The sequence below is a fragment of the Camarhynchus parvulus genome, chromosome 5 (assembly GCF_901933205.1).
Source record: "Camarhynchus parvulus chromosome 5, STF_HiC, whole genome shotgun sequence".
Classification (NCBI taxonomy): Eukaryota; Metazoa; Chordata; class Aves; order Passeriformes; family Thraupidae; genus Camarhynchus; species Camarhynchus parvulus.
Genome location: NC_044575.1, coordinates 37765738 through 37792566, shown reverse-complemented (window position 1 = coordinate 37792566; position 26829 = coordinate 37765738). Strand labels below are relative to the sequence as shown.

Here is a 26829-nt window from a genome sequence, read left to right as displayed (position 1 = left end):
ATTCCAAGTCAAAGACTGCTTTTCCTTTTCCTCAAGCTGTTCTATTTCATAGCTTTTCAGTCTATTTTCTTTATTGCCTGGCTTTGCACTCACCAGCAAAGTTAGTACTTACTCATCACATTACATAATAGGACTAAGAGAAAAGCACTGCAGGATTTGGTCCCACTATTACTGTGTTCCATTTATTTTACAATGAAGTCTTGGCTACCAACATAAAATCCTAAATTCTGAAAACACTTCTGGCTTTGTATTTGTGACATTTAGTTGAATAGAGTTACCAGGTATATGTTACCTTAAAATTGATTTTTAATGACAATATTTTATAATTAACAATAAAAAACCACACTCTGTACCCAACTTCTTTTGTAGACTATTTTAATAAAGGGATTATAAAATACAAAAGAGAGAGAGACAGGTAACCTGAGATGCAATTTTGGAATGCAAACTTTTAGTTCAAATGTGCAAGCTCAAACTTAACAAATGTTTAAAATATTTCAGTTTGTCAAATGGTGCCAAAATAAACCATGTCTTTTCTAAAGACTACATATTTAGCTAGGCACTGGCAATGTAAATCTTTCAACCATTTCAAGTATTTGTTTAAAAGCCTCCCAGAACACGTGGGCTCCCAACAAAACTGAAGAATGAAATGTTTAGAACACTGAAGCTCAACAGCTGACTTATAATCGACCAAATATGAGAACACTACTTTGTCTTTTTGAGCTTGTGAATACATTTTATTTACCAATGCATGAGAAGAACAAACAGAGAAAGTCCAGTTGTGCAGCCCCGATGTGAAATGTTACAGTGATAAGAGTCAGCCCATGAAACACTGTGATCGCAGCAAGGGAAACTGCCCAGCACTGATTTCATGTGCCTTGCAGCTGATTCTTGCATGGGAGCAAAATCTTCAGCAGCAGAAGTGAAGAAGAAGAAAACTCAATAAAACCAACAGCCTTATTCTAATTGAAAGAAATAAAGGCACAGAGAAATCCTGACATTTACATGGTAAGTTCATTTGTGTACATGGAATAAAGATGTTACAACACCTGGTAAGACTATATATAAAGTCAGTTTTGTAAAATGTTCCTGATTTGGAATAAACAAATAAATAAACATGCATATGACAACATACTGACATCACCAAACCATTTCAATATGATAGCTTATTTATAAAAACAGTTTTAATATTCCTTAACATTAATGATTAACTAATGAATTATACTTTGCCATTAATGTATTTAAAGAGGAACAAACCAGAATTCAGCTATAGGACTCCACTAACAAGACTGAGCTGGCTTTAAACTTTTCAGTATCAGCAGTTTTCTCAACACAAGTACAGAAAGCCATGCCACCAGTTTTCAGCTGTGGGTTGCATGAAAAATAGTACTAAAAGACTAAAGGTCCACAGTTCTTTTCTGTTAAAGTTGATTTGTCACAATATTGTTAATTAGTAAGGGCTTAGGGAAGGCTTACTAGGAATATAATTACAGTGCTGAAAAGCATTAATAATGCTCTTATCCTGAGCCAACATGATGCTATTTACATATTTTACCCTGGCATATACCAGAAATGGCTCCCAATGCATAACGTGCTGCAGGATCATCAAGAGAAAGACACAAAATCTCACAGGGGAAGAACATTTCTGAATATCTCTATTCTATTCAAGACAGCAGGGACCCTAATTTGACCAGTAATTACAGCTGTCACCATAAGATGCACCTATGGTGAGCCACCTTTTATCATGAACTGTTTTTCCATCAGGAGGGAAATGAATTGCTACTCCTGGTACATAATTGGATGCAATCCCATCTTTCTCACATATATTAGGATAGAAGTGACAACTGCATTTGTCTGTTGTATGGGAGCAGGCTTCTTTTCACTTTCAGAGCTCTGCACAGGCATCAATCAGTTCTCAATGAATAAACCATATGATAAGCCCATTGACCCATGTTGTCGTTATCACCTCTTTCTACTGACCAGAGCAGATTTCCTGCCCTCATTACACTGAGAGGCTTAAAGTTAGGCTGGGCTCAACAAGACCAGAAGTTCTGCTGAGGGCACTAAAGGCTGGGCCTCTCCTACCAGACCTATGTGATCTATGCTGCTCACTTCAGCAGGTGAAGAAGTGAAAGTGTTTTGACATTAACCACATAGATACTTTTGCAAACACCCTGGAGGAGCCCAGGAACCTCTTCAGGGACTGTATGCCTTTAACGACAGTCACTAAGGAATTTGCCAAAGACCACACACCAGGCGGTTAGCAAGGAAGAGGGAGAACTCAATTGGTTTTGAATCTTTCTACTCTCAACATAGCAAATTTCCCATGGTCCTTTAAAAAGAATAAAAATATTTCCAGCTGAATTTTAAAAATCAACACATCTGATTAAACTACAAATAAAACACATGTATCCAAATTTGTAATTTATGACAAAACACCCTAACTTAAATTATCACTGAATTCCAGGCTGCTTGGTGCAAGACAAAAGACAGAGTCAGGAACTATTTTTTCACCTCAGGTACAATGTGTCAAAAAGAAAATTATGGAGCAAAACTATAACTTAATTTTACCGAATCAAGTATTACCTGCGATCAGATGTATCTGACATCAAGCCTGCTAGATGGCTTTTGCATGGCCCATCCTACTTTCCCAAACAAAGCCAATGGACACGAGGCTGGATGTCAAACAGTCTGGCTGTAGGAAGCCTGCATTCACAAGATTATTCACTTGGACACAGAAATACTTGGGGAAAGGTGAGGAGCTCTTGACACTCCAAGGGGAAGGAGGAACTCAGCACATTCATGCATGGAGCACAAGCCCTGATTTAGTAAACTTGCATTTTCCAAATAGCAAACAACTTCCTCATAAAAGTTGCCAAGCAGTAACTAATACTTTTACACTGAAAAATAAGTACTTCAAAGTTAAATAAAAACAATGTTTAAGAAAAAATGTTTCATTCTCACAGTGAAGGAAAAGCTACCTTATTGCCTTACAGGGATCTTTGTCCCAGAGGCCATGTTTAACTTAACTAAGAAATCACCTTGAAGAGGGGGCTAATTTGGAGATGGCAGTATTTCATATCACCATATTCAGCTTGGAGATGCTGCTGATACTTTGCTACTGTGAATATTAAAGAGGAGCTGTGAGAAGAGATGGAATAAGAGCTCATGGTCAGTAGGGAATGCTAAAACAACAGGTGACATTCAGTACCCATAAATGCTGTGTTATTCACAAAAGAGTTCTGTCTTTATACAGGCTACAATGAACTCTGAGCTGAACATTACAACTGAGGAAGGAGATCTAGAGTAGTCATTTTGCTACAGAAATATGAATACCAATAAATAATCTGTCATAAAGCAAGTCCAATACTAAAAATGGTTACAAACAGCATAGAGATAAAACAGACAACATCATTATGACAACAATTAAAGTCACATTTTGTCTATATCTTGAACGCTAGGCACAAAACACGTTGCACCTTGGTAAAAACACTGCAGAGCTGGAAAAAAAACCAGATTAGTATGACAAGGCCAATTAAAAACATGGGACAGATCCTTTAAATGAGACTAGGGATTCTCTCTGGAAAAGAGAGAGTGGGGGAAGTGATGCCAAATATGTAAAATGGCATGGGGCATGGAAATATGAACAGGGAATGGTTCCTCACCATTTCTCTCATACAAAAACTAGATGATAGCAAATGAATAGAGTTGGTTCATAAGAGAAAAGGAAGTATTTTTTCACTCAATGCATCATTAACTGCGTAAGACCTTGTGAAAGGAACAAGTAGATACAAACAATTTTAATGGATTTAAAAACAGCTCATGAAAAAATGCTGCTAAATACAAAGACACCACCCTCTGGCTTAGAAAGCCTTTAACTAACAAACTGCTGGGACACCAGTTGGGAGAGTGGCCACTAGAGCTGGCCTGACTTTTTACCCTTTCCTAGGCATCTTCTACTTGTTATTGTCAAAGGCAGTCCTTGGGCTTTGGTCTAGCACGGCATGGTAGTCCTTACATTTTTGTCTTTTTTTCTTCCTCACTACCTCCTTTCAGCAGAAATGGTTCAATAGCACTGACTGCTCAGGAGACCTTGTCATCCACTTTGTGCACAAAGCTCAGTGAGGACAGTAGGACAAGGAGCTGTTGAGTCACCCAAAGAGCTGAACAGCAGCACCTGGGAGATGGTGAAGGGGCTGGAATCTGGGGGGTGGCAATCCTCTGGTTTGGAAGCATTAAAATTTCTTCCCACTGAATAGGTGTGGGGGAGAGGCTCCAGACTCACTGGCTATCTTAGGATTGACCAAAGGTCAAAAAGGAGCACTTCAGAAGTTTCTAGAAGTGACTTGGGTAAATGTGGCTTGGAGAGATGCTACTTATCTCCCTGCTAGAGGTTAGGTTTGGTCAACTGAAACTAGGCGGGGCTTAGGTCTGCAGTTGAAAAAGGTTTAACATTTAAGTGTTTGAAAGAAAAAACACATTAAAATGTTTCTCTCTACACCAAAATTTCATTTTCACCAGATAGACCGCACTATCACAACATCTGAACAAGCAAGCATTAAGAGGTAAAACCATGTAACAACATTAAACACAAAGCAAAGCAGACAAGTGGAAGCCTCAGGAGCTACATCCACCTTGCCTGAGTTGGCTGGTCCTGAGGAGACACTAAAGCCCAGCTGGTTGCTGAGATTCTTTATTGCATTTGGGGTTCTCAGAGATCACAGCTGCTTTCTTGAGCAGGATTATATGAGTACTGGCCTGACTATTCATACAGGGAGATAGTTGGGTCACAAACATAACTCTAAGTTCAACTGTAATGTATCTTAGAGTCTATAATGTCTGTGTACCCCAAATTTTCCTCCTCAGCCCTCAGTTTCTCCCCTCCCTGTATGATTCTATGCTTCAGCCTTTTAGTCCTAGGGCACTTCATGAGTACAAAAAGCTGAGGATTGACAGTTTAGCGTCAAACCCAACCTGGATGGTACTCCTGCACTGCAGGGCAATCAGAGTCTTGTAGGAATGGGATGAGAAGAGACAAACACTGAAAAGGTGAATTTTTAATTTAGAAGGTGTTTTCTGAAATCTGAGAGCTTTTCCCTCATTTAAAAGGACAGAGGAGTGACTAAAAACAACACAGGAAACTTTCTCCAGTGTCTGAGATACTGTACAATGTTACAAGGCTTTCATGTTGCAATTTTTTTAGCTGTGCTTCCAGTGAAACCTACATGTAAATTTCTTTTTAATGTACACTGAAAATGCCATGTACTAGCAGAAGCTATTCAACTGTTGTATAAAGGTATACATTTATCCTGCCCTTTGATGTAGCCACAGTTACTACCTGCAATTCAACGGGCTATGAGTAAGGAGGAAAAAATATCCACTATACCAGCCAGAGAAATTTCTTGAATGTCAACTTACTTTATCAATTAATATATTTAACATACAAATACTGGACTATTTGGAGCCTCACAAATAAAACAAGGGATTTAAATCTTGAAACTGCTTTGCAGCATTTTCAACCTGAAGCCTGCAGTATTTAAAAATTCTGTGCCTTGCAGCAGACTATAATCTAACATGGAGAGGACAGACTTAAAATAAGCATCTACATAATTTTTCACAATACACTGTGCCACAATGCATTTGGTTAGAAACAAACACATGTTTGCAGTGAAACATTTTAACAAATCACAGAGCTCAGCAGCAAAGTAGTTAAACATTTATGATTTGATTTTATCTCAGCTTGGAATGTCGCTGGAGTGTCCCACTTCTAACAACTGTTTGCTAAGTTAAGGCTTCAGTGTTTACACAGTGCTGAATGAAGCAGCCTGGTCACCAGATGTGAAAGCTTCCTTAGACTACAGCTTTCAATCAGATCACGGTCCTAATGGTCCCTGCTCCAACCTTCTTCCTCAGGACGTCCACCAGCCTTTCCAACCTGAGAGGGGGCAGGGGAGAGGGAGAGGAGAGAAAAAAAAAGGAAGCTAATGTTAGGAATGTTCTGGCTGAAAGAGACAGTGTTTGCACTGAACCAAGCTGTCCTGGTGGTGGTCATGCTCAGAAACAAAGCACTACTGTAAAAGACAGACATTAAGGGAAAATGCAGACAACTTGCGAAAAACTTTTTAACCTACAACCCAACTCATCTGCAGCCAGTGATATATATCAACTCACTTTTCCTTTGTAGTGCATGGAGTATCTCAAGTCCCTGTATGGCATTAACACAAAACCCTGTGCAGCAATCCTGTAGTACAATATACACTTTGGTGTAAGCAGGATAATTAATTTTTATACTTTAAAAAATATGAGCTGTCCATGGCTCTTGTTAAATGTAGCACTTAACTATTGTTTCCCCTTAAATAATATCTTGCCTATTATCCAACGTATACTTTTACTGTCCAGTTTATAAATTTATGTCTAAAAGCTGATGTGTTTTATGTAAAAACTTTTTCAAAATACTCAATAAGCCAAGTTTCTAAGGATGTGGATGATGATATTTTGAAGGTGGCCTGCGTGATTCTTGTGTCAATACAACTACAGAAAAATTAACAGTCTAAGTAAGTAGGACAGAGAGCTGCCCAATCCTCTTAGATTTAAGGCACAGGCACTATAAACATGTTCAATCTCACTGGCTTAATTTGATCTTTATTTTGTTAAAGTATGTAGACAAATGCAAAGGACTACATTTGTTCATCATTTTGTATCTACACACATTTATCTTCAGCATTCCAGAAATCATGTATTCAAGCTATTTTTTCAATCTGTCTGTATTTTATGGTATCCTTCAATGAAAACTCTTCCACAAATAAACTATCTGTATAAAAGCAGACAGTGTGTAGCAGAACACTTTCAGAGCCACGTCCAGAATATTATACACACAGCTTCCACAATGGATAAACAGAGCTGCAGGTTCAAATAGCTGTATTCATTGCTACAAAGTTGACCATTTTTTCCTTATCTTGAAAGACAATTTAAAAAAATATTATACAACATGAGAAATGCAGATAGGAAATAAAAATAATACAGCTTTATCAAAATTGCAAAATGCATTTTATCTCATGAAGGCATTAGTAACTTCAGTGCATGTAAACTAGTCAACATGGATTTATTGCCAGAAGTCATGACTAATGTGCTTGGTACGTATTGAAACACTCTTGTTTTCCAGGAACCACCAAGCACGATGAAGCTACACCTTTCATTGTACTCACCAGGTGACTTAATTCCTGAAATGAGATTAAGAATTCACCACCCAAATGTAATCATCAGACAGCAGGAAAAGTATGTGGAAAGTTCAGCTCATTCTAGCTCTTACACAGGGACTCTGAGGGAATGAATGCACAGGTAAAAAGCTGCTGCTTAGGTAGCAACTGCTGAAAAACTGCTCCTCTCCCTTCAGTTTTCCAATAGTCACTTTTCCTTCTTAACCAACAAGGGCATTTCCCCCTGGTTTTGTAAAATAACATCTACTGCACTTTGTCTTCATAGAGGCAGCACCCAAACAGCCATAACTCAGTGCTGTCAGTCCATGCAGGTATAAAGTCGGGGATTTCACAAGTTACTTGCTCCTGTAAGTTTTCTCACATGGATGCATCAATGTTTTCTGAGTTCTAAGGATTTTAACTCAGTTACTGATCAGTCAGTTTTGTCAGCCTCTCTTATTGAGAGGTTCCCCAGTTACATCTGCTGTCAGTCCATGTGCAATTTCAGAAAGCAATGGCAATTAGTCTTCTTTCACTAGCATGTGTATTCAGAAGCACAGCAGCTTTCTCAGCCATTTTAACTCTTGCTGGAGGTCTCTTTCACACTAGCACCCTCTCTAATGTACTTCAGAGACATAAAAGCACTGGAGAAACATTTCAAACTGTTTGGACAAACAGAAGGCTTGGGCTGAAAATTGTTTTTCTGGGAGACAGCATAAAACCTGTAAAATCTGAGATCATGGCTTATTTAAATCACTGTTCAGTTAAAAAGAAATATTGTGTGGCTTATACAAGGCAGGGGTTGGGGGGGGAATGACTTCAGTAATTGAGGCTCCTTTTGGGGAAAACAAGTTGGATGTCACAGCTAACACGCTGTCCTACAACTGGGTTTAGATGTGCACCACTCTGTGACCAAGCAATGGCACTGCACACCAGAGCAGAACAAGTCAGTGAAGAGCTGCCCATGTTTGAAGAGAAATACCACTGGGATGAAAGTAGCTGTCTTCTGTTTAACCTTGAAACTGTCAGGCTTCATTGAAAATAATGAGGCTTAACAATCATAGTTTCTGCTTTTCAAACGAATGATGACTGAAATCATCAAAATGAGGTATTCCTCACCAAATACACACCATGCAGAGCTTATTTGCCTTTTGTTTCAGTCATATGTGAATTTTCAAATTTATTTATTCTTTATCAGGAGGAAAAAAAAGGTAGAAGTGAATTAAGATATTGTACTTTGAAAGAGATCCAAGCAAAAACATAAAAGAGAAATGGTAGCAGCTTTTAGAAGAAAAATAAGAGAGGGCAAAATTTACCCCTACACAGACACAAGACCCAATATACCACTGAAATCCCACTTAAGCCTACAAAATAATGCTATGTGCTGAATCAGTGGTTAATAACTCTTGATACAGGCCTCAGGGGGCTTTTTGGAATGATAATCCTGGACTCTTTGTTCACCAAGGCCCAACTCTGTCATCTCAACTCACACTAAGCAACATTTTCTTTGTGAGTAATAAAAGGCAGCTAAAAAGGCTGTTTGTGCCAGTGAGGTGCTACCTGTGAGGGGTGAGGGTGGCAGAGCCAGCCCTTGTTGATAAGGCTTTGTGCCCAGCCCAGTGGGATACTGCAGGCAGCTCCCTCTGGAAACTGAGCATTTTAATGTGGAAAACTGCAGTAATAGTTTTATACCCCAAGATCAAAGGTAATTTAACCAGAAGAACAGAAGGTACTGGGAACTAGTCTCAATGTTTGCAGGGTTTTACTCAAAATATGGAAGACATGAAAAAACCAACTTCTGTTACTTTGTGTAATTTCCCCAAATTTTACTTAACTGAAAACAGCACATTTTATTGTATTCTAAGACAAATTCTAACCAATTCCAACATTCCAACAAATGAGATTTGCCTTTTTGCTTGTGAAGAGTCCTCATAAGTTAAACGTGCCACATTACGCTTTCTCCTGAGATGTGAGCAAGGACACTCACTGAATTTGCATCTCATGGAGCAACTAAATAAGCAATTTAAGAAGAAAGCATTTGAGTTCATATTTTAGATCAGACGGAAGAATGATAAGGTGGGCAGGCCATTCTGTGGTAGTGCTGAAGGTCCAAATGTGCAAGGACAGACACACACCTTTTGGAATGCTTTACAAAGCCTCTTAAGGGCTCACTCCCCATTCTCACAGATTTCAATTTCTTCCTTAGAAATTTTTGAAAGCCACAGTAGATGACCTTCATTACTCCTTGGTTCTTCAAAAACTTCTAGAAAATCAGTCCCTTAACAAATAAATTCTCTCAACAAATGCCCCATCAGCATTCTTTATACAATTATTTCATGCATGCATGCAAAGTGAGTACAAAAGGACATATAAAATACAGGAAATGGATAGGCACAACTTTGGTTTTATTTCTATTGATTTACATATATCCAAAAGTAAAAAGTAAAAATGTCCAATGCTTTTCAAGATAGATGGGATTTGCATTGATGAAAAGCACAAAGATGATGCTAGAAACATTCTTTATCTACACTACATACTTCTGTAATGCTCCCCAGAAATGGAAAAAATAAATAAAACACACAATTTAGGAAAGGGATATCCAATCCATCATTATTTTTAAGTTAGCAAAAGACACAGTGTTAAGACTCTTGAATTGCAGTGGCTTAATGCTTTCTCCAAACATATTTGGAATTAAGCAGTTGAATCTGTGTTCTATACAGAAATAAAAAAGAATTCCATAAGGGGCTTGCTGCTATGATGTTACAGGTTTAATTATGTCCTTTTGAACATGTTGCTAAGCTTTAAGAAGATCCTCATCTTTAGAGGAAAGAACAGGAACACCTGAACAGGATCATTACTAGGATCATTACTAGATGAGTCTTCCCCAAGACAAATTATCAACCATTCTCAAATTTTCTTCCAGGTATTTCAAACTGTGTTGCCTTGTCACCTGTGCACACAGCTGTCAGTGCCTGGATGGAGAGTATGTTGTTATGCAGTGTTCTTACACAGATCCTGAATTGCTTGACAATCTGCTCTGACTTTTAGCAAAGCTTTACTCCCGTGAGTAAAAACTATTTTGGTTTTAGACTTGGTCTCCATAAAGCAGACTTAAAATCCTAACTGACAGAGAAGTTTGCTCTGGGAGCCCAGAAGCTGAACAGACTGGTGCAAGTATGTTACCTACTACTCTCTACTGCCCACTCCTATGCACATTTTTGGCTTGCTTCCCTCTTTCACACATTCTGCTGAAGAAGTCTAGCTCTAACCTGTGGCTTGGGATCAATAAAAACTCTGCAACTGCATGAATCCACACGGGTTGGTACATGCTTCCACACTGCTCCATCTTTGGCCAAAGGAACTCACCCCAAAGACAACAGTGGCCTTTACTCCCAAGTTCTGAATATGACAGACAGACATGGAGTGACCTTCCTGGGAATCATGCTCCAGAAATAGATAAAATGGACACCCAACTGACAGAAAAGGGCACCCTTCAAGTAGCCCATGTCCTAATCTGCAAAGCAATATACAGACTAGCCAAAAACAATGGTTTCTACCTGCAAATGGTGGAGTTAAGTGATAAAAACAAAATCATCCTGGATTTTGAAATGCTATATAAAGGCTTATAAACGTAAGCTATAGCCCTTGGTTATCTTTCCAGTAGATAAGATTAGGCTCAGGCTATGAAGATGGCCTTACTTGCATGATATCTGGCTTCTTGTGGAATGTGTTTTGCTGACACTAATTCCTTTTAGAAACCAAGCTTTTGAAAATATATTAGATAAATAAAATGCATTGGACAAAAGCACTGCAAGCAGTTCAGCAGTAGAGTTCAGTGAATGGTTGTTTGGTGAGTGTTCGTATAAATAAATTCACTTAATTTCATTTAGAATAAAATAACTCCCTTTCCTTCTCCTTCCCTTCAGTTTTCCTCTTGGATAAACTTAATAAAATTCTAAATGGCATACTTGTTTTCAGACATTTTCTGTCAATTCAAGGAAACATGACAAAGAAGAGAGGCTGCTGTGATACTGGTCTTGCCCAGAAACCAGTCACTTGGATAGGATCATTTACTCAGGAGGCTGGAGCAAACTGGTTCAGCTCTATTATCTGCACAAGGGAACTGGACCCCAGTTGCTTCCCTCTCAAGGGAATAGTACTGTGCTAACACTGGGTGTTGGGGTGGCTTGCTCTCAGTTTCAAAATTTTAAGCTGCTTTGAATAAAATACTTAAATATTCACTGTTTTGAAGCCTGGTGTCAAGGATATGACCTTGCAGTGCATGACCTATCTACCATGCTACACAGCCATCACCCCCTTACTCCTGGCTGATGCAGCTAATTTTTAATTGCCCTTATTCCTCAATTCAGGTATTATTTTTGCTACCTCAAAAGCCTGCCTTTTTAACAATAATTTTTTATCTTCTCAGTAAAAATCACTGCCTATTGAATTTAATGGTCTGTAACAATTCTTTCATAGACCATCATAGTGATAAAGACTACATGTGGCTCCAGTGCACAGGCTGCCTTCCTCTTCTTAACCAAATTCCCTCTGCATTTTTTGGATGAGTCTGGGTGTCTTTCTAAATGCTGGAGTTCAGCCATGGTTTTGAACCTGATGCTGAGTACAATTCAGTGCCCTCTGTCAGACAAATCGCTGGACTGACTGGTATTAATGGTTCTTCCTGGTCTTAAAACACACATCTCAGAGGCTGATTCAGCAGCATCAATGAGCTCTAAACCATGGCAGACCACAGTGTTGAATCAAATTACTACAGGCACCACAGCCAATTCCTGCCTGCCCAACACTGTTTGTAATGTCACTCCAAAAAGTGTGTTCCATTAAATGTACTGGCCTTAAATTTGGCAGGGCAAACCATTCTGTCCCTGAAAAGCACTGTCACCAAACAAGCATTCCTATTAAATCCCTTTCAGCGTCTTCTCAACCCAAAAGAGTAATTCTGTATATGATTAAACTTAGAAGCAAATACAGCCAGTTGGGCACTTGACAGCAGACGTATTTTAAAATAAGCCTGGCTTACACAGGCCTTGGCTAAAATATTAAGCCTTTATCTGTGGTCCACAATAATTAATCTTGTCAAACTGTTTGCCCTCTACCTTCTGTTTGGAAGATTATGAGCTAGCTCACCATTACTATTCACCTTGTGCCATCACTTGCAGCAGGAAAACTGAGCAGTAAACACAGTTGGTCTATTTCGACAGCATTTCACCCTACTTTGCATTGATGTAGATTGCTACACATTACAGGATAATACAAAATCAGGACTTTGTTTCTATGCTGGATTTAATGGCACTGTGTGAAAGGTATCACTCCTTTACTTTCAAATGCTTGCTCAGGACAGCATACACTGATCGCCAAAAATAAATGGGCTTCTGAGAAAGAAAAATAAACCCTGAAACAAGTACAGTGTATTTCTGTACATGGAAATCTACAACATATCATAGAGACCAGGCTCTTATTATTGGATTGACCATTCACATCTGAGCATGTGGCTGATATTAGAGATAAAAAATGAACAATAGCTGAAATAGAGGATATATTGGCATATTTAAAGTCAAATGATACACATAGATTATTTAAACAAATCTCCAAATTTCCTTTATCACTCCAGCTTGAATCTAACAGTTCATTATGGCAATTTCATGCAAAGCTTACTACTTATATTTGTGCCAGAAAAACCTTTTATATACCTTCTTCCATAAGCTTGAAGTACTTTTAGAATTGACAAGTACCGTTTCCACACATTTAGTGTCACAGCTGTTCTCTTTTCTTAGGAGAAATCTTGGCATGGGAACCTATTCCTTACAGTGTACTCCTTATATTTCCATGAAGTTTGTGCTGATATGAACAGGCAAGGGTCTCCTGGATTTTCTTGTAAAATACCTCCTGGCAGTCTGTGTCGCCTGCTTATGGAAAACCAGCAGTTTTACTTACAGTAATATGTCTTCCCCACAGAAATTATTCTGTCATAGTATTTATTCATTCAAAGAATAAATAATGAATAATGAATAATTAATGAAATATTAATTCCTGAAAACTCCTGATGAACACTAGTCCTGCCCCTTGGTAATGATGTTTGATATTATTAGAATGCCATGAAGCACAGGCAATCTTATTGTGTCTCTGAACTGTTCCCCACATTCTTGAGGGCAATACAGTCTCAGATCTGGGTTCCTCATGTGCACAAACATAATAATAAAGAAGCATTCCACTGAATTAGAGCCTAAAATTGCTGAATACCTTTTTCTCTCAGCCTCTCAATTTGGGCTCTGAACTGTGTGTGGCAACAGCTTGCCAGTTTCCTTATACTATATTCAACAGAAATGTATTTCAGGAGATGAAAAAAGGACTTCCTTTATAGAGGATTTTGGTTTGTTCTAAATCCATCTTCAGGAAAATTTAAAAGCAACATCAAAAATTGATTATCTAAAACAAACCGTTTCAAATTTGCTCAAAATGAACAGTTAGGATTTATTTACAGATCTGCAGAGAATGGCCTTATTAAGAGACTCTAGAAAGTACCAGTCTGAAACCACCATATTACAGCTTTCTGCATGTTAGACTTCTTGTAAAGTCAAGTCTGAACATCTCAGTTGCCTATTCCAATCGAGTCTCACTTCTTTCAGACACCTTCTGGTCAAGTTCTGTTTACAATGAGTTTGTACAATTGCAAATACTTATGTGCTATGGTGCTGGTTTTGGCTGGGGTAGAGACAATGTTCTTCTGGCTGGTATGGGGCTGTGTTCTGGATTTGTGCTGAACACAGAGCTGATAACAGAGAGATGTAGGTTTTACATAGGTTTGTTGTATTTTATCACAGATGTGATATTGCCCAAGCTGGAATGATGCCCACCACAGCACTTAGAGATTGAGTAGCAATGGAAACAGGTATGGACATAAGAGGAAAGAATTTTACTAAGCTCTTACTAGTGATAAGTCCTTCATAATGGTGAACTCTCTACCCCTCTGGTGGTTTCAGGACAACTCACATTTGGTCATACTTCTGTAAAGTATTTCCAGAAAAAAGGGCAGACTTCACTCAAAAACTAACAAAAAATCCACGGACAAAACATCCTCTCTTCCTCCTAATGTTTCCCTTGGTGGCAATTCTGCCTGGTGATGACATGAGTGGGACTGATTGTAGGAGAAAAGCCTTTTAATTTCTGTTGATGAAAGCATAAAAATTTGGCATACATAAAGAGTTACAAAATTCTTCAAAAGCATGGAGTAAATCTACAAAATATCTTTTGTGTTGAGTGTATGACTTAGATATCCCTTTTATCTGATGCGCATATGTTATATCCCTTAAATAATTTATGATCATTTTATCAAGGATTGAAATAGAAATGATAGAAATACATATATCATGAGGCACAAAGTAAATTGCTAAATAAAATAATTTTATTGTACACATTTCAATACCTGCCCAATACACAATACCTGCAATGTCTTTCTTTCAAAGGCTGAATTCTGTTACTTTCTATGGGCAAGAATTTCACGATCTGAAGTAAAATGATAAAATTTGGTCCTAAAGATTTATGCCTTCCAACAGCTCAGTGTTTGGATCTGTATCCTTATATCCACATCATAGCATAAATGTAGAACAGGAAAGTTGAGCAATTTGCCGACAAAGCAACAGTGGGGACTATGGGGTTATAGCTGTTGTTAGTTCTCATAAACACAGTTGATGCTGTCCTTCTACAAAGCCTTGTTTAAAGAAAACAACTTTATGGAAAAATCTGACTAATAATTAATTGCTCAGTAGTAGTTCAGAAACAAAAATTGTAATTTTTTTCTCAGATAACTAGCCCCTGGTTTAGTAAAGGTATACTTAATTTTAAGCAGTGGGAAAATTTAAATGATTTCAAGTTTGCTTAAAATAAAATACTTTTTTGGCCTAGTCAGTTTTTTTTGTTGTTGTTGTTGTAAAGAACTGTCCCAGCAATTCTCTAAAAGGTTATACGTAATTCAGAAGCTTCAGAAAGTAAGTCTGGGCTTTCTTTTTGAGCTTCTGCATATACATTTACAGTATTCAATCTTTTGCATATGTTAAGAAACAGTATGAGTATTAACAGAAAGAACCGCAAATTTATTTTTATTCCTTCAGCCAAGCCACAAATAAATGACTCTTGCAAACAAACCAAATACTATTTAGTAACGGCAATGTAAATGCCATGGACTTATTTTATTTGGATATAAAATATTAAATTGAGTATTTGCTGTGACACTCTTTTTATCACCTTGAAGAAAAAAAGCAAGTCTGAGAAAAAGTTTTCTTGCTATTCTTCAAGGAGCACTTAATCTGCTGTTCAAAGTTATTTAATAATTTGTCATAGAATAGTTAACTATAAGCTTACAAATACTGTGTCAGCATGCTTCTTCCTACTGGGCAAACAACTTCAAAATCTAATTTGTTTGTGTTATTGGTCTTACTAAATATTAGTCTTTGCAAGTCTGGTTTACACCACTGAAGTTAACTATGCCAACATTCTGATTTTGTTCTGAAGTATTCCACAACAAGCTGATATTATACAATACAAGCCCAAGAGCTAGCTGATCCAGTTTACTGAGTGTATTCTTAGTGTATTTTGCTACTGATAAATCAATAAAACCATGTTGTAATCTACAAACTTCCATCTCTCTGAAGCAGCTATAAGTAAACTGTAAATGAACACACAGGTCAAAAACTGGGATGCTGTGATTATGTTGACTCTGAAAACATTTGACTTTCATAGAATACATTTTAGTGTTTGAGAGAATGAAGTTTCAGCACTGCTTTTATTTTCATGAAAGGCTGAGATGATAAATATTCAAATGACAATAAATATTTGTGTTTATATTGTAACTACCCATACTTTAACAAAACAATGTCTGCACTGCAATCCACAATGTACAGAGGTTAAGTAAAAGTAAACCACAGCTACAAAAAGAAAATAAATACTTGACTTTGCCTGTATGTGCAGTTTTGCATTCTTCATCCATGTGAAACTCCCTGCAGCCAATGGGTATCTTGGCTGTGCAAGGAATGCACTAAAGGCATACCTGTCATTTCCTTTGATTGAGGTTTTTTGTCTTCATCTGTTAAGCGCACCACTGAGCATAATACTGGCACTGATCATAAACTGTTAGATGTTACAGGCCTCACTATAATTTATGAGACCCAAAATGTCTGGGAGAAGGATATCCTATAATCTGCTTTGGCAACATCACACATTATAATTGTATGAGGCTTTCAGTAGTGATGCCACAACTTGCTCTATTAAGGGCAGTCCCTAACTTTCAGTGTCTTGCTCCAGGCTGTTCAGAAGTCCTCAAGCTACCTTCTCTAAAAATAAGGCCACAAGTTTCTTTGCAGGTGATAAAGACAACAGCAGTGCTACCAGTTCTCCTTTCCAAGACAAGCATAAAAAATAATACTTCCAGTTAGAGCATTCAGCCAAGCTAAGGAAAACCTGATTTTAACCCACATCTGCCGCTTCTCAGGGGAACAGTACACACCAGGGTTGAAGACATTTCTATGTTTTTCTTTCTGAAGCTGTGAATTTCTACAGAAGAAATATATGAAATGCTATTAGACCTGAAGGTGTGATTCTGTGGGAGGCGATCAAGGGTGCCCACCTGGAAAATGGGAGCGGGAAGTTCTGATACTGGTTTTGTGTTTATGTTCAAGAGGCATTGAACAAAACTGAGAAAAAGCTCTAAAGGTAAGTGTCAGAAACAGGTCTTGTTTCTCAGAGGTGAGTAGACTATTTGCTCCTCTCTGATCCAAGCAGCCTGCATTATTTTCTGCTACATGGCACTGCTTCGAAGCAAGGAACAGGGAGCATCCAGACCAGACTGGATTCAGTGTGGCTAGAATGCCTCTCTGAGGTGCAGGATATCTGAATCTCCACAGATGGAGGAGAAAACTGAGATCCATTCTGTCACACCCTGGAGGAGAATCCCTGCTCCTAAACAACTGCTTAGAAAATGAAGGGTGGGAGGGGGGCAGATGCCAAGGACACTTTTGAAAGAAATGTCTGAGGTCACACTGCTCTGCATGAATCTCTGAAACCAGCATGCCTCACTCTGTCTCAGCATGTGCTTCTCCATTTGGGTCTCCAGGAAAACCAGGCACAAAAGACAAAAAGTCAATTGTTTTATAATTTTTTTTCAGTTAGAAATTTTCTGCTTATGCTTATCCAAGTCCTTCTATCCCAAGTGCTTATCCAAAGTGATTCTTGGGCAGAGAAGTTAACAGTATTAGTGGTAGTGAGTTATTAGGCACTCCCTCCATCACAGCCTACAAATTTTTAGCAACCTGAAGTGCCCAATTAAAAAACTGGTGTAATTCAATAAAGATAACATAATCCAATAAGGAAAATACATTTCATTCCAGCTTTCCAAAAGTTACATATTTCCTTTAGTACAGTATGAATAATATGTTAGCCTTACCAAGGGAAAAACTATCTGCCTAGTGATACAGAAATGTGTAACGACAGCAGTCCAGAGAATATGCCAATGATGACTGAATTTGTTCAGCTCACCTTAGATTTGAATATTAGTTCAATATTTTATTTCTTTCAGACCTGGAAAATTGATTTCTGTCTATATGTTGAATTTCTCTGAGGCTGCACATAACCCCATTGGCTTACTCAATTTTTCTTTTTATTACAACAAACAGGTATCTCCACAAGACTGTTTAATTCATCATTTCACCATGCATATTAGTGCAGTCTGAGGGGAATTTTTCTGAGAGGAATCACTGATGTTAGTGCAGAATTCCAAGTATTTAAAAAAATCCTGACCCTGCTAAGTACTGCTTTCAGTTAGATCAAGCATGACTTTTTTCACACATTTCAATTAGTCTTATCTCCTCACTGACTAAAGCAGACTACTCCAGCCTATTGCCCCTAAATCTGGTACATTCACACAGCCTCTAATTGCTACTGTATGGTAATAATTTCCTATGTGATATGAGTTACAGTTACTAGATTTTGTATTTTGAACATTCTCATGTTCCTATTCATGTCTGGTATGCCAAAAAAATTTGCATCAGCTCTGCAGAATTCTTCAGAGTATGTGGTAGTTTTGCGTGTCTGGGAATCTTCCATCTGGCTAGTGTGGGTTTCCTAAACACCATAAAACCCTGCCTGTGGAGATTGTGTATCTCTTATGGGCCCCATGGAGCTTTTAATCTGCTTTTAATCATTGTATGAGACAGCCAACACATCAGTCCTCATCAAGGAGTTTTTTCCATTTTGAATCCCACTTAATAAGTTTTGATCCAATCTGAAAACCAGAACCTTTGCTAATTTGCATTGGTATCTTAAACTGCTACAAAAGTCGTCTTCCTTTGCTTTCCACTTCCTTCCATACAAACTCTGATATCCATTGACTTCTGTGGATTGCTATAGCAAGTATAAGATTCTTAGCACCTTGCCCTCACTCACTTGTCTTTTGAATGTACCCACCAGCATCTGTTTCTCAGTAAACTACAGGTCATACCCTTAACTGGGACAAATGAATGCAACTTAGTGTGACAGAGCAAAGTCAATTTGCTGTAACTAAGAAACTAGCTCTGTATCTACATTCTTCAACAAGACACCAGGACTTACTTTACATTTCAAAACACCAGCACCACTTAAATTATTCCCCATATGATATTAAAAGATTACCAACTATTCAAACTCAGCAGAATTTCACAGCAGCAGGCAGCTCAGTAGTTATCATTAAAAGGAAAATCACTTTTGATATGTGCTAAATTATTTACTGACACAAATGAGTAAACTATTAGTATATATGAAATTGTACTCCTAGCCTCCAGTATTTAATGTTTTGATCTGACATGCACCAGAGTGCAATTTTGTAAGTAAAAAAACAACAAAAAAGCAGTTTAGTTTAATAGAAAAGTCTCAACATCTAAATATAACATCTTAATAAAGAAAGAGATTAAATCATATTTATTGTTTTGAAATAAATAGCTCTCTCAAATTTAAAATAAAGCCAACTGAGTTCTCTAAGACTTGGTGGTTCCTCCAAAACAAACAGCTTTAAGTCCCAGTGAATGTACAACTTGTTTCTTTTGTGAAGTGCTTCTGCCTGCAATTTCTAATTAACTAGCTCCATTCTTTCCTACAACAAGTAGCTCAACGCATACAAGCTACGATGTATACTTCAGCTAAATATATGTAGGTATGATTTTAAAAGGAGATAACTAGTTAACAACATTTGCATGTTGCAAAGAGGCTCAATTAGTATAATAATTCTGAAATCTTGCTTTTAGCCTGTTCCCTGCATAGCTGCCCCGTACTGAATACAATCTGCACACTAAAGATATGTTTGCAGTTAAAAATCTCCAGAGACTTTAGACCCATACATAAAGATACTTATTTCACTCTTTTCTGAGACACTGACCTGTATCCTCATTTAAAAATGAACACCACATCTTTATGTTATTAAATCTTTGTTTTGATCTATTAGTATTCACCAAAGTGCCATTTTATACAACCCCACGCTGAATAGGCAAGGCTGGAGGTAACCATCTGCAGCTTTAGAGTCAGCATTTGAATTGATGAAAAGAGCTTTGTGTTTTCATTGCCAAGTTTGATTCTTCCAGTCATTAGACATTCCCCTCAGATCACATCAATGAAGTGAACTCCCTTACACCCATGTGTTAAATTCTCTTCTCCTCATGGTTTCCTTTGCCAGCTATACTCCAGAAAGACTACTGGGTCTTAGCCACATTCTTCTCACAGCTGTGTTAAAAAAGAGCATCAGAGCTTCTTCCCAAAATCCATATGTGTATCTGGTCAGTCCCCTGTCGGAGGGTCACCTCACATTGTGGCGTGATTATTCAAATATTCATCCTTGTTCTTCAACTGCACTGCTCTGATCATTCTGGGAAAGATTAGACCCTCCAGCCAGCACTGAAGAACGTATTGGACATTGATGCGAAATACACACAGCTCCCGCACTCAGAAGGCAGATTAGTTTTACTTGCAGAAGAGGGGGACACTAACTACTTAATAAATGCTTGCTTCTTATTTCTTTACATTTCTTGTATTGTTTTCATCTGTGTCAACTGCTGGTAATTGTTTTTGTTGCTTCACAGATCGACTTATATATCAGCATCAGCTAAGAAAATAAATTAACAAGTACAAAAGAAGAGAAAGCATTTTCAAAAAGACTGGAGGGAAATTCAGGACTAAACAAATAAAGAATGTGTTCCAGTCACAATGAAATTTAGGTGGGCAAAAAAAAATCAGACTTTAGGGATAAAGTGAATGTTATTAAGGATAGAATTTAATTCAGAAGACCACATAGTTTTCTTATGTATTCAATGAACTAAAATTTTTTATCCAAAGCTGGGATTCTCCTGACTTCCTCTTTAAAAGAAAGAAAAAGAAAATTGAAAAGGTCTCTAATAAACAGTTAAGGACAAATGAAGCAATGACTTCTGGTTTACATCACTTTTATATTAACTTTATTCATAGTCAGAACTACCTTGACAAAGTACACAAGCAGGATCCTTCTCACCATTTATGCTTATTTTCATACCTGTGTATTTTAGTACTGCACTGTTACTTTGTCGATTTGTGTTTATTTTTAGAGGATTACATAGAAATTCTACCCACTCACCCTCCCCTGCCACTTCACACAGCTACACACGACTATGCAAGTGTAGCTGTGCTCACATGCAGAGCTGCGCTTTACTGAGCTAGAATCATTAAATTATGAGAAAAAAATAGAAGCCCCCAAAAGCCAAATTGCATTAAAATTCACTCCAGCTGCAAAGCTGTTGCAGAAAAATAGAACATTTCCTGGAAAAACATCAAAAGTGGCCTCAACCTTTACTGATAATTGGCTAATATTGATTTGGTATTACATTATAACCTGCTCTGATCTCACTGACATCAGCAACCACTCCACAATCCCAGAGGTTCCAGCCGGAAGGACATTTTTAAAATGCCTTGCTTCCTCTGTTGGCAGCGGTATTAATTAATTCACAGGCTCTCCCGGCCACCTTCTCCAGGTCAGCCTCATTTCCCTGCTGGGAGTGCACCAGCTGGCTCCTGGCTTCTCAAGCAGGACAAACTTGCAGGGGGCCTGTGGTACTATACCAACATTCCTGGTGAATTCTGTGCTCCTGTCCTAATTCTTTGTAACCACAAAATAGAAACATTAATTAAATATAGAATATTATAGTCATAGCCATTCCAGAGTATTGATTAAAAATATTACTGTGCAGATCATATTAGTATATTGAATAAATATGCATTGTTTTGTGTGTACATACATGAATTTATTTACACAGACCCCAGTTAGAATGTGTACTTGCTTTATAAAGTATAGTGCTCTCTTAAAAGCCTAAGTGTATCTTCATAGTGTCTCAAAATCAAGAGATTCAAGCAAATGCAGCTAAACCTGTGTGGCCACCCTCTGAGCATCAATGTCTGCTCTTGCCTGTGAAGATGATTCACCATCCTAACAGGTGCTGGTGTAAAACAAGAAACAGTCTCAATTTATATCTCACACTGCAGCTAGCCAATGTGAGATGCTCACCCTACTTGAGTATAAACACAGGTTTACTACACCCAAGTTGACTATACGTAGATATCAAAACATCCCACTTCTGCTTCACATCCCCTTGCTGTTTTGTGTGGGATAGGATCAAGAAATTTTTTAGATGCTTTTTGTCCTGATGGAAAGCACAGGACCACTATTCTGCCTCAGGTCTCACGTCTAGAAAGCAGCAACTTCTGGTGGGTACACAAATGGCTGACATGATGCAAATGCTGTGGAGAATTACAACTCTCTTTTAAGCTCTGTATATCATGCTGAATGCAAACACTGAAGTTTTTAAGAATATTAAAAAATTCTTTAGTGTTGCTGGAGAACAGATTAGCAAAGGTAGCGTAAAACTAGTAAACTACATTGTATGAAGATACAAAGCACATCTTTTCTCAACATTCTTAATTACAGTAATGTTCTTTCTTAATGAAGGTCATAATTATTTCACTATTCTGATTTTCAACTGTTGCTATTTTACTAAATAATATTGAGAAACTACATTATGCAGCTGACAAAACTACTTCACATGTCAGAATTCAATTTTAGTTGAGCATTTAAAAAAGTCAAGAAAACAGATTATTTTATAACAGTCTTTAGTCTATGAATTTTAGTGACACATTTTAAACTACATTAAGCATCCTCTTAAGGCAGTGCTAATAATTAATACTACTGTAATTAATACCAAAAAGCCTTTCTGTTGACAGGTTTATAAATTGTCAGTCCTTTTTTGAAATGTAGAACATCCTACATCCTCTAAATAAAATGCTAAGCTAACAAATGAGTTCCTGCCTAATTGCCAAACACTGATTTGTATGAAGCGGTTGAGGTTACAAAGAAATTGGGAATTCTCAGCCCGGTTTCCCTGCTGATGAGTACGAACTGTCTGTGTAGCTCTCCCAGAGGTGTCAGAGGAATCTCTATAGTGTCACACAAGGGTTCTTAGCTCAAAGTAAACACACTTTCCACAAACTCAGCTGCTTAATCTGTTTGCAGGTTGAATTATAAGATGGGGGTGGATGACTCCGGGTGCTGGGAAGACGCGCAGAGCATTTCCACAGTTTCGTGGTAAAAAGGGCATGCTATTGTCATCAAAAGACTCCAACCAATTGTTTGATTTTGCTATAGGCTCAGTCGTCTGATCTTAACAATAATGAAAACTAACCTGACCAAAATTTTCCCAAGTAGTTGGGCATGTTAAAGTACGTAAATTCTTTTCACTATAGTGGTGCATCACCACTACTTTAATTCAGTTTGTGGCTGCACTTCTACTTTAGCCACCCTGGGTACATGGGGTTAAACAAGATTGTTTCACTTTAGAAAAAAAAACCAAAACCAGTAAAAACTCAACCTCTGCTTAAATAGCTATATTATTAAGCATTTATAAATAAAACTAGATGTAACAACTAAAAACAGTTAAAAAGGTTCTACCAACATTCTCTTTACCATAACTTAATTTTTTAATAGTTTTTTTTTATCAAGCGCACACCTCTCAAAGTTTCAAATATGTCTAAGCTCTCAGAATAAAGACTTAAGTGATTATCAAACAATCATTGGAGGGTTTAAAGAGATGACTAAAATATGCATTTTCACATATAAATACCTTAATTATATTTTATGTAGTTATGAGTAAATTAAAAAGATAGGAATATAACTATTTTTAAATAGAAGAACTCAGCATGTGTTTTTTTTAAAGAAGAAAAACTTTTGTAAGGTCCTTCCAATATATTATAAGCCAATTTCTGGCTACTCTGTAAATATGCTGTAGACATTAAAGTTGAAGACATATATGGACAGACAGGACAATTTGCATTAGCTCAACAGAGGAGAATTTTGCAGTTGATGAATGTAATGCAGAGATGAGACGTGCCGGACTGTCAAGAGGCTAATAACAAAAATGACAATACTACTAATAACAAACATGACAATAAGTACTTCACTAGAGATGAACTTCAGGTTTTGGAGTTCAGTAACCTTCTAACAGGGAAACTCATGATGGGAAAGAGAATACAATCTCTGTTCACCAGCTCAGAGACTTCCTGTGGCTCTCAGTGAGATTTTGAAGCCATCCCTAAACAACTCCATAAGCATTTACTGTGGCATGAAACCTGCCAGATGTGTAACAGACCAAAAATGAGAACCATAATATTCTACCATGCAATTATAAAGGGAAATACTCTGTAGCCATAGGATTGCCACAAGGTAAGAGAACAGTGAAAACCATTCATAGGAGATGGAAAGACTTTCTCTGTGCCTTGCACATGTAGGAAGCAATTTCCTTAACAGTAATGAGAGGTACCCTGACTTGCCTAATAGCACAAAACTGTTAAAATGATCAGCTTCACACTGAGTAGGAAATGAGCTAACAAAGGAAGAATCATTTTAAAGGACCTTTTCTGAGTACTGCCACACTTTCAGTTATAGACAAAATACCAGAAAAAATGCATCCTGTGGATTACAACTGCAGGTTTTGTTGGAAGGCAAGTGACTTACTTTTGAACTTTTTCATTAGCCTCCTGTGAAGCCTCCAGGGCTCTCTGGAGCTTCAGCTCAGTGTCCTTTTGCTCGGATCGAGTCTGCTGCAGCTGAGCTGCCAGCTCTTCAATCTGGCCATAGGTTATGGTCACAACATCCTCCCTTCCCTGCAGCCCACCTTCAGAAGTACTGAAAGCACAGCTAGGCTGGTTCTTCAGACTCAATCCTTCAGACAAAGACTTGTATAACCTGGGAAAAACAAATTATACATGTTATTAAATTTCAGTCTAAGGTTGAGCTGCAAGAATTAATTAATACATTCAATATGTCATATATTTGGACTCACATGCACTAGTAGCAAAACAAATTATACTTCAGAAGTGACAGAGAACAAAAAGAATAAACCTTTTCTGCAATGCTCTTCTAGAAGTATGTAACAACCATAAAAATTTGAAAAAGTAAAAAAAATTCAGCAAAAACTCAAGAGGAAGTATTTTCCAGCTGTAGCATCTTGTTGATCACCCCGAGCTGCAGCAAAAAGTTTTTATTGTGATTTACATGAAGTTGAATTAATCAGTATAAGTTACTGATGTGTTAATAACTTGTGGTACACACGACTCTCTTTTAGCAAGCAGAACCACAAGCTACAGGGGATTTATTTGCAAAAGACTTTTCAATAAAATGAAAGGAATAAAACCACTACAATTCAAAAATTAAAATCAGTAAATCAGCAGGATTACTTCGTAATATGATTTGCACAAGCTAATCAATTCTAAAGGTCTCCATTCAGTTTTATCCAGGATTTTGAGGTAAGTTCATAGAGATTCCAAATCAAAGAGCACAGACCCAACACTCCTTCAATGCACAAACCAGAATATAGTACTAAATGCTTTGTATTTGTGTGTCAGAACGTTCTGGACAAATCAAACATTATTTCAGTGTGGATTTCTAGTAGCCATACACACTGATTAAAGTGTTCAAGACAGTCTACATGACATCTGCTAGTATGCAATAGCATATTTTCTTTCTCTGCAGTTTATTAAGGTATTTGCATGGAAAACACTGACTGTTCCAACAGCCCATGAAGGAAAACCATAAATAAACTAAAATATAATACACATGGACAAACAAAATGTGGATGAACTAAGAGAAATAGAGAAGCTAAAAGGTCAGAGTGTTGACATATCATCGTGCATACTACCTGTGATTATCTGAAAACAATGTGAAAAATCTTCTCAATTAAATGAAGACATATTGAAAATATAAATATTCCTAAAGGGACATCAAAATTCCTAGAATGGACTAATTAAAAAAAAATTACTCTAGCAGTTGCACATAAAATTTACTGATAGAAGTTCCACTACAGTTGAGCATTGATCACCATGGAAAAACACAAAGGTATGCAAATAATGTCGAAAGCAGGTTACTGAAATACCACTGCTGCCCGCTTCTTAAACACCTGGCACAAGATTAAAAGAAAAAAAAAAAGACAGATGAGAGGCTAAACTGTTCAGTGAATATATGGGTCCCTGATTTAAAAAAAAAACTACAAAAAACTGGAGGATAGACTAAATATTCTACCTTGTTCACACCAGCTCAGAGTTTTTTCCCAGAATATACGAAAAATAAAATAATTTATTTAGATCCTAAAATACTGGCTCTCTGTGCCTACAACTAGGCCCGTTTTCAAAGACTGGCCATGAAAAACACATATATACTACTACAATTGCAATATAATACTACATGTCTTAACTCATAATGATTGCATCTGAGTGACCAATAGATTCTGATGTATACAATTTGTAACCAGCGTTATTCCTCCAGATAAAGGCACTGTGATTGACAGGTCTTTTAACAATTTTTTTTTCAAAAGCATGTAATTTCCAGACTTCTATCAATATGTGTTTTGGTAAAATACTTTTATTTCATCCCTTCTGAAATTTACTAATTTGAAATTCCTTCATTCACTTGAAGATTATTTCTCCATGCTATAATAAATAAATAAATGGGAGTTCTAGGCCTGAAGAATGGGTCACAGAAGTATATAAATAGTTCCTGGATTTCAGTAATTCACATATTCTTGTTAGTAAGCCTTTTGCTTTATTATGGCAACACGGCCTCTTTCCTGCTCCAGCTTGGGTCTGAGAGCTTCAGGAACCTGCCTTAACTGTGTCTAGGCAGAAGAAAAGTGACAAGAGTTGATATCACTTGTGCAGCTCCTATAGAGAGCAAGACGCTCCCTCAGCCACCAAAGTCAGAGTAGCTTCAACCCTGCAAAGAAATATCTCCATCTGTAACTGCTCCCAGAAGGACTTGACTTTGGCTGAAAATCAACTCTGTGAAGTGCTGCTCCTAAAACACTTCTCACCTTGCCAGGCATACTTTTGCTGCTAGGTGGGAAATTATTTTCCACCTGAAGCAATAACTGAACAACACAGCAAACCTTCCACCTAAAGGAGCAAAAAAAAAAAAAAAAAACAGCAAAAAACCAAACATTCCCTACCCTTTCCCTCCCTCTGCCTCCACCCCAGTGATAAACACATCCCATGTTCCCAAAGGCATGTAGCTCTGACCTTGGTTTTCACCACA

The 26829-nt window shown here is 37.5% G+C and overlaps 1 protein-coding gene across 3 annotated transcripts in view; it reads right to left on the bottom strand.

Annotated features, from left to right (window-relative positions):
• Positions 1–360: 360 nt before the first annotated feature.
• MIPOL1 (mirror-image polydactyly 1) overlaps positions 361–26829 on the bottom strand; it is a 187392-nt gene continuing 160923 nt past the window's right edge. For all 3 annotated transcript variants that reach the window (XM_030949640.1, XM_030949639.1, XM_030949638.1), the window contains 2 exons: positions 24259–24489; positions 361–5932 (listed from right to left, as the gene is read on the bottom strand). In XM_030949640.1, the coding sequence (XP_030805500.1) occupies positions 5866–5932; positions 24259–24489 (298 nt within the window). In that variant the 3' untranslated portion in view covers positions 361–5865. The remainder of the gene's footprint in view (positions 5933–24258; positions 24490–26829) is intronic.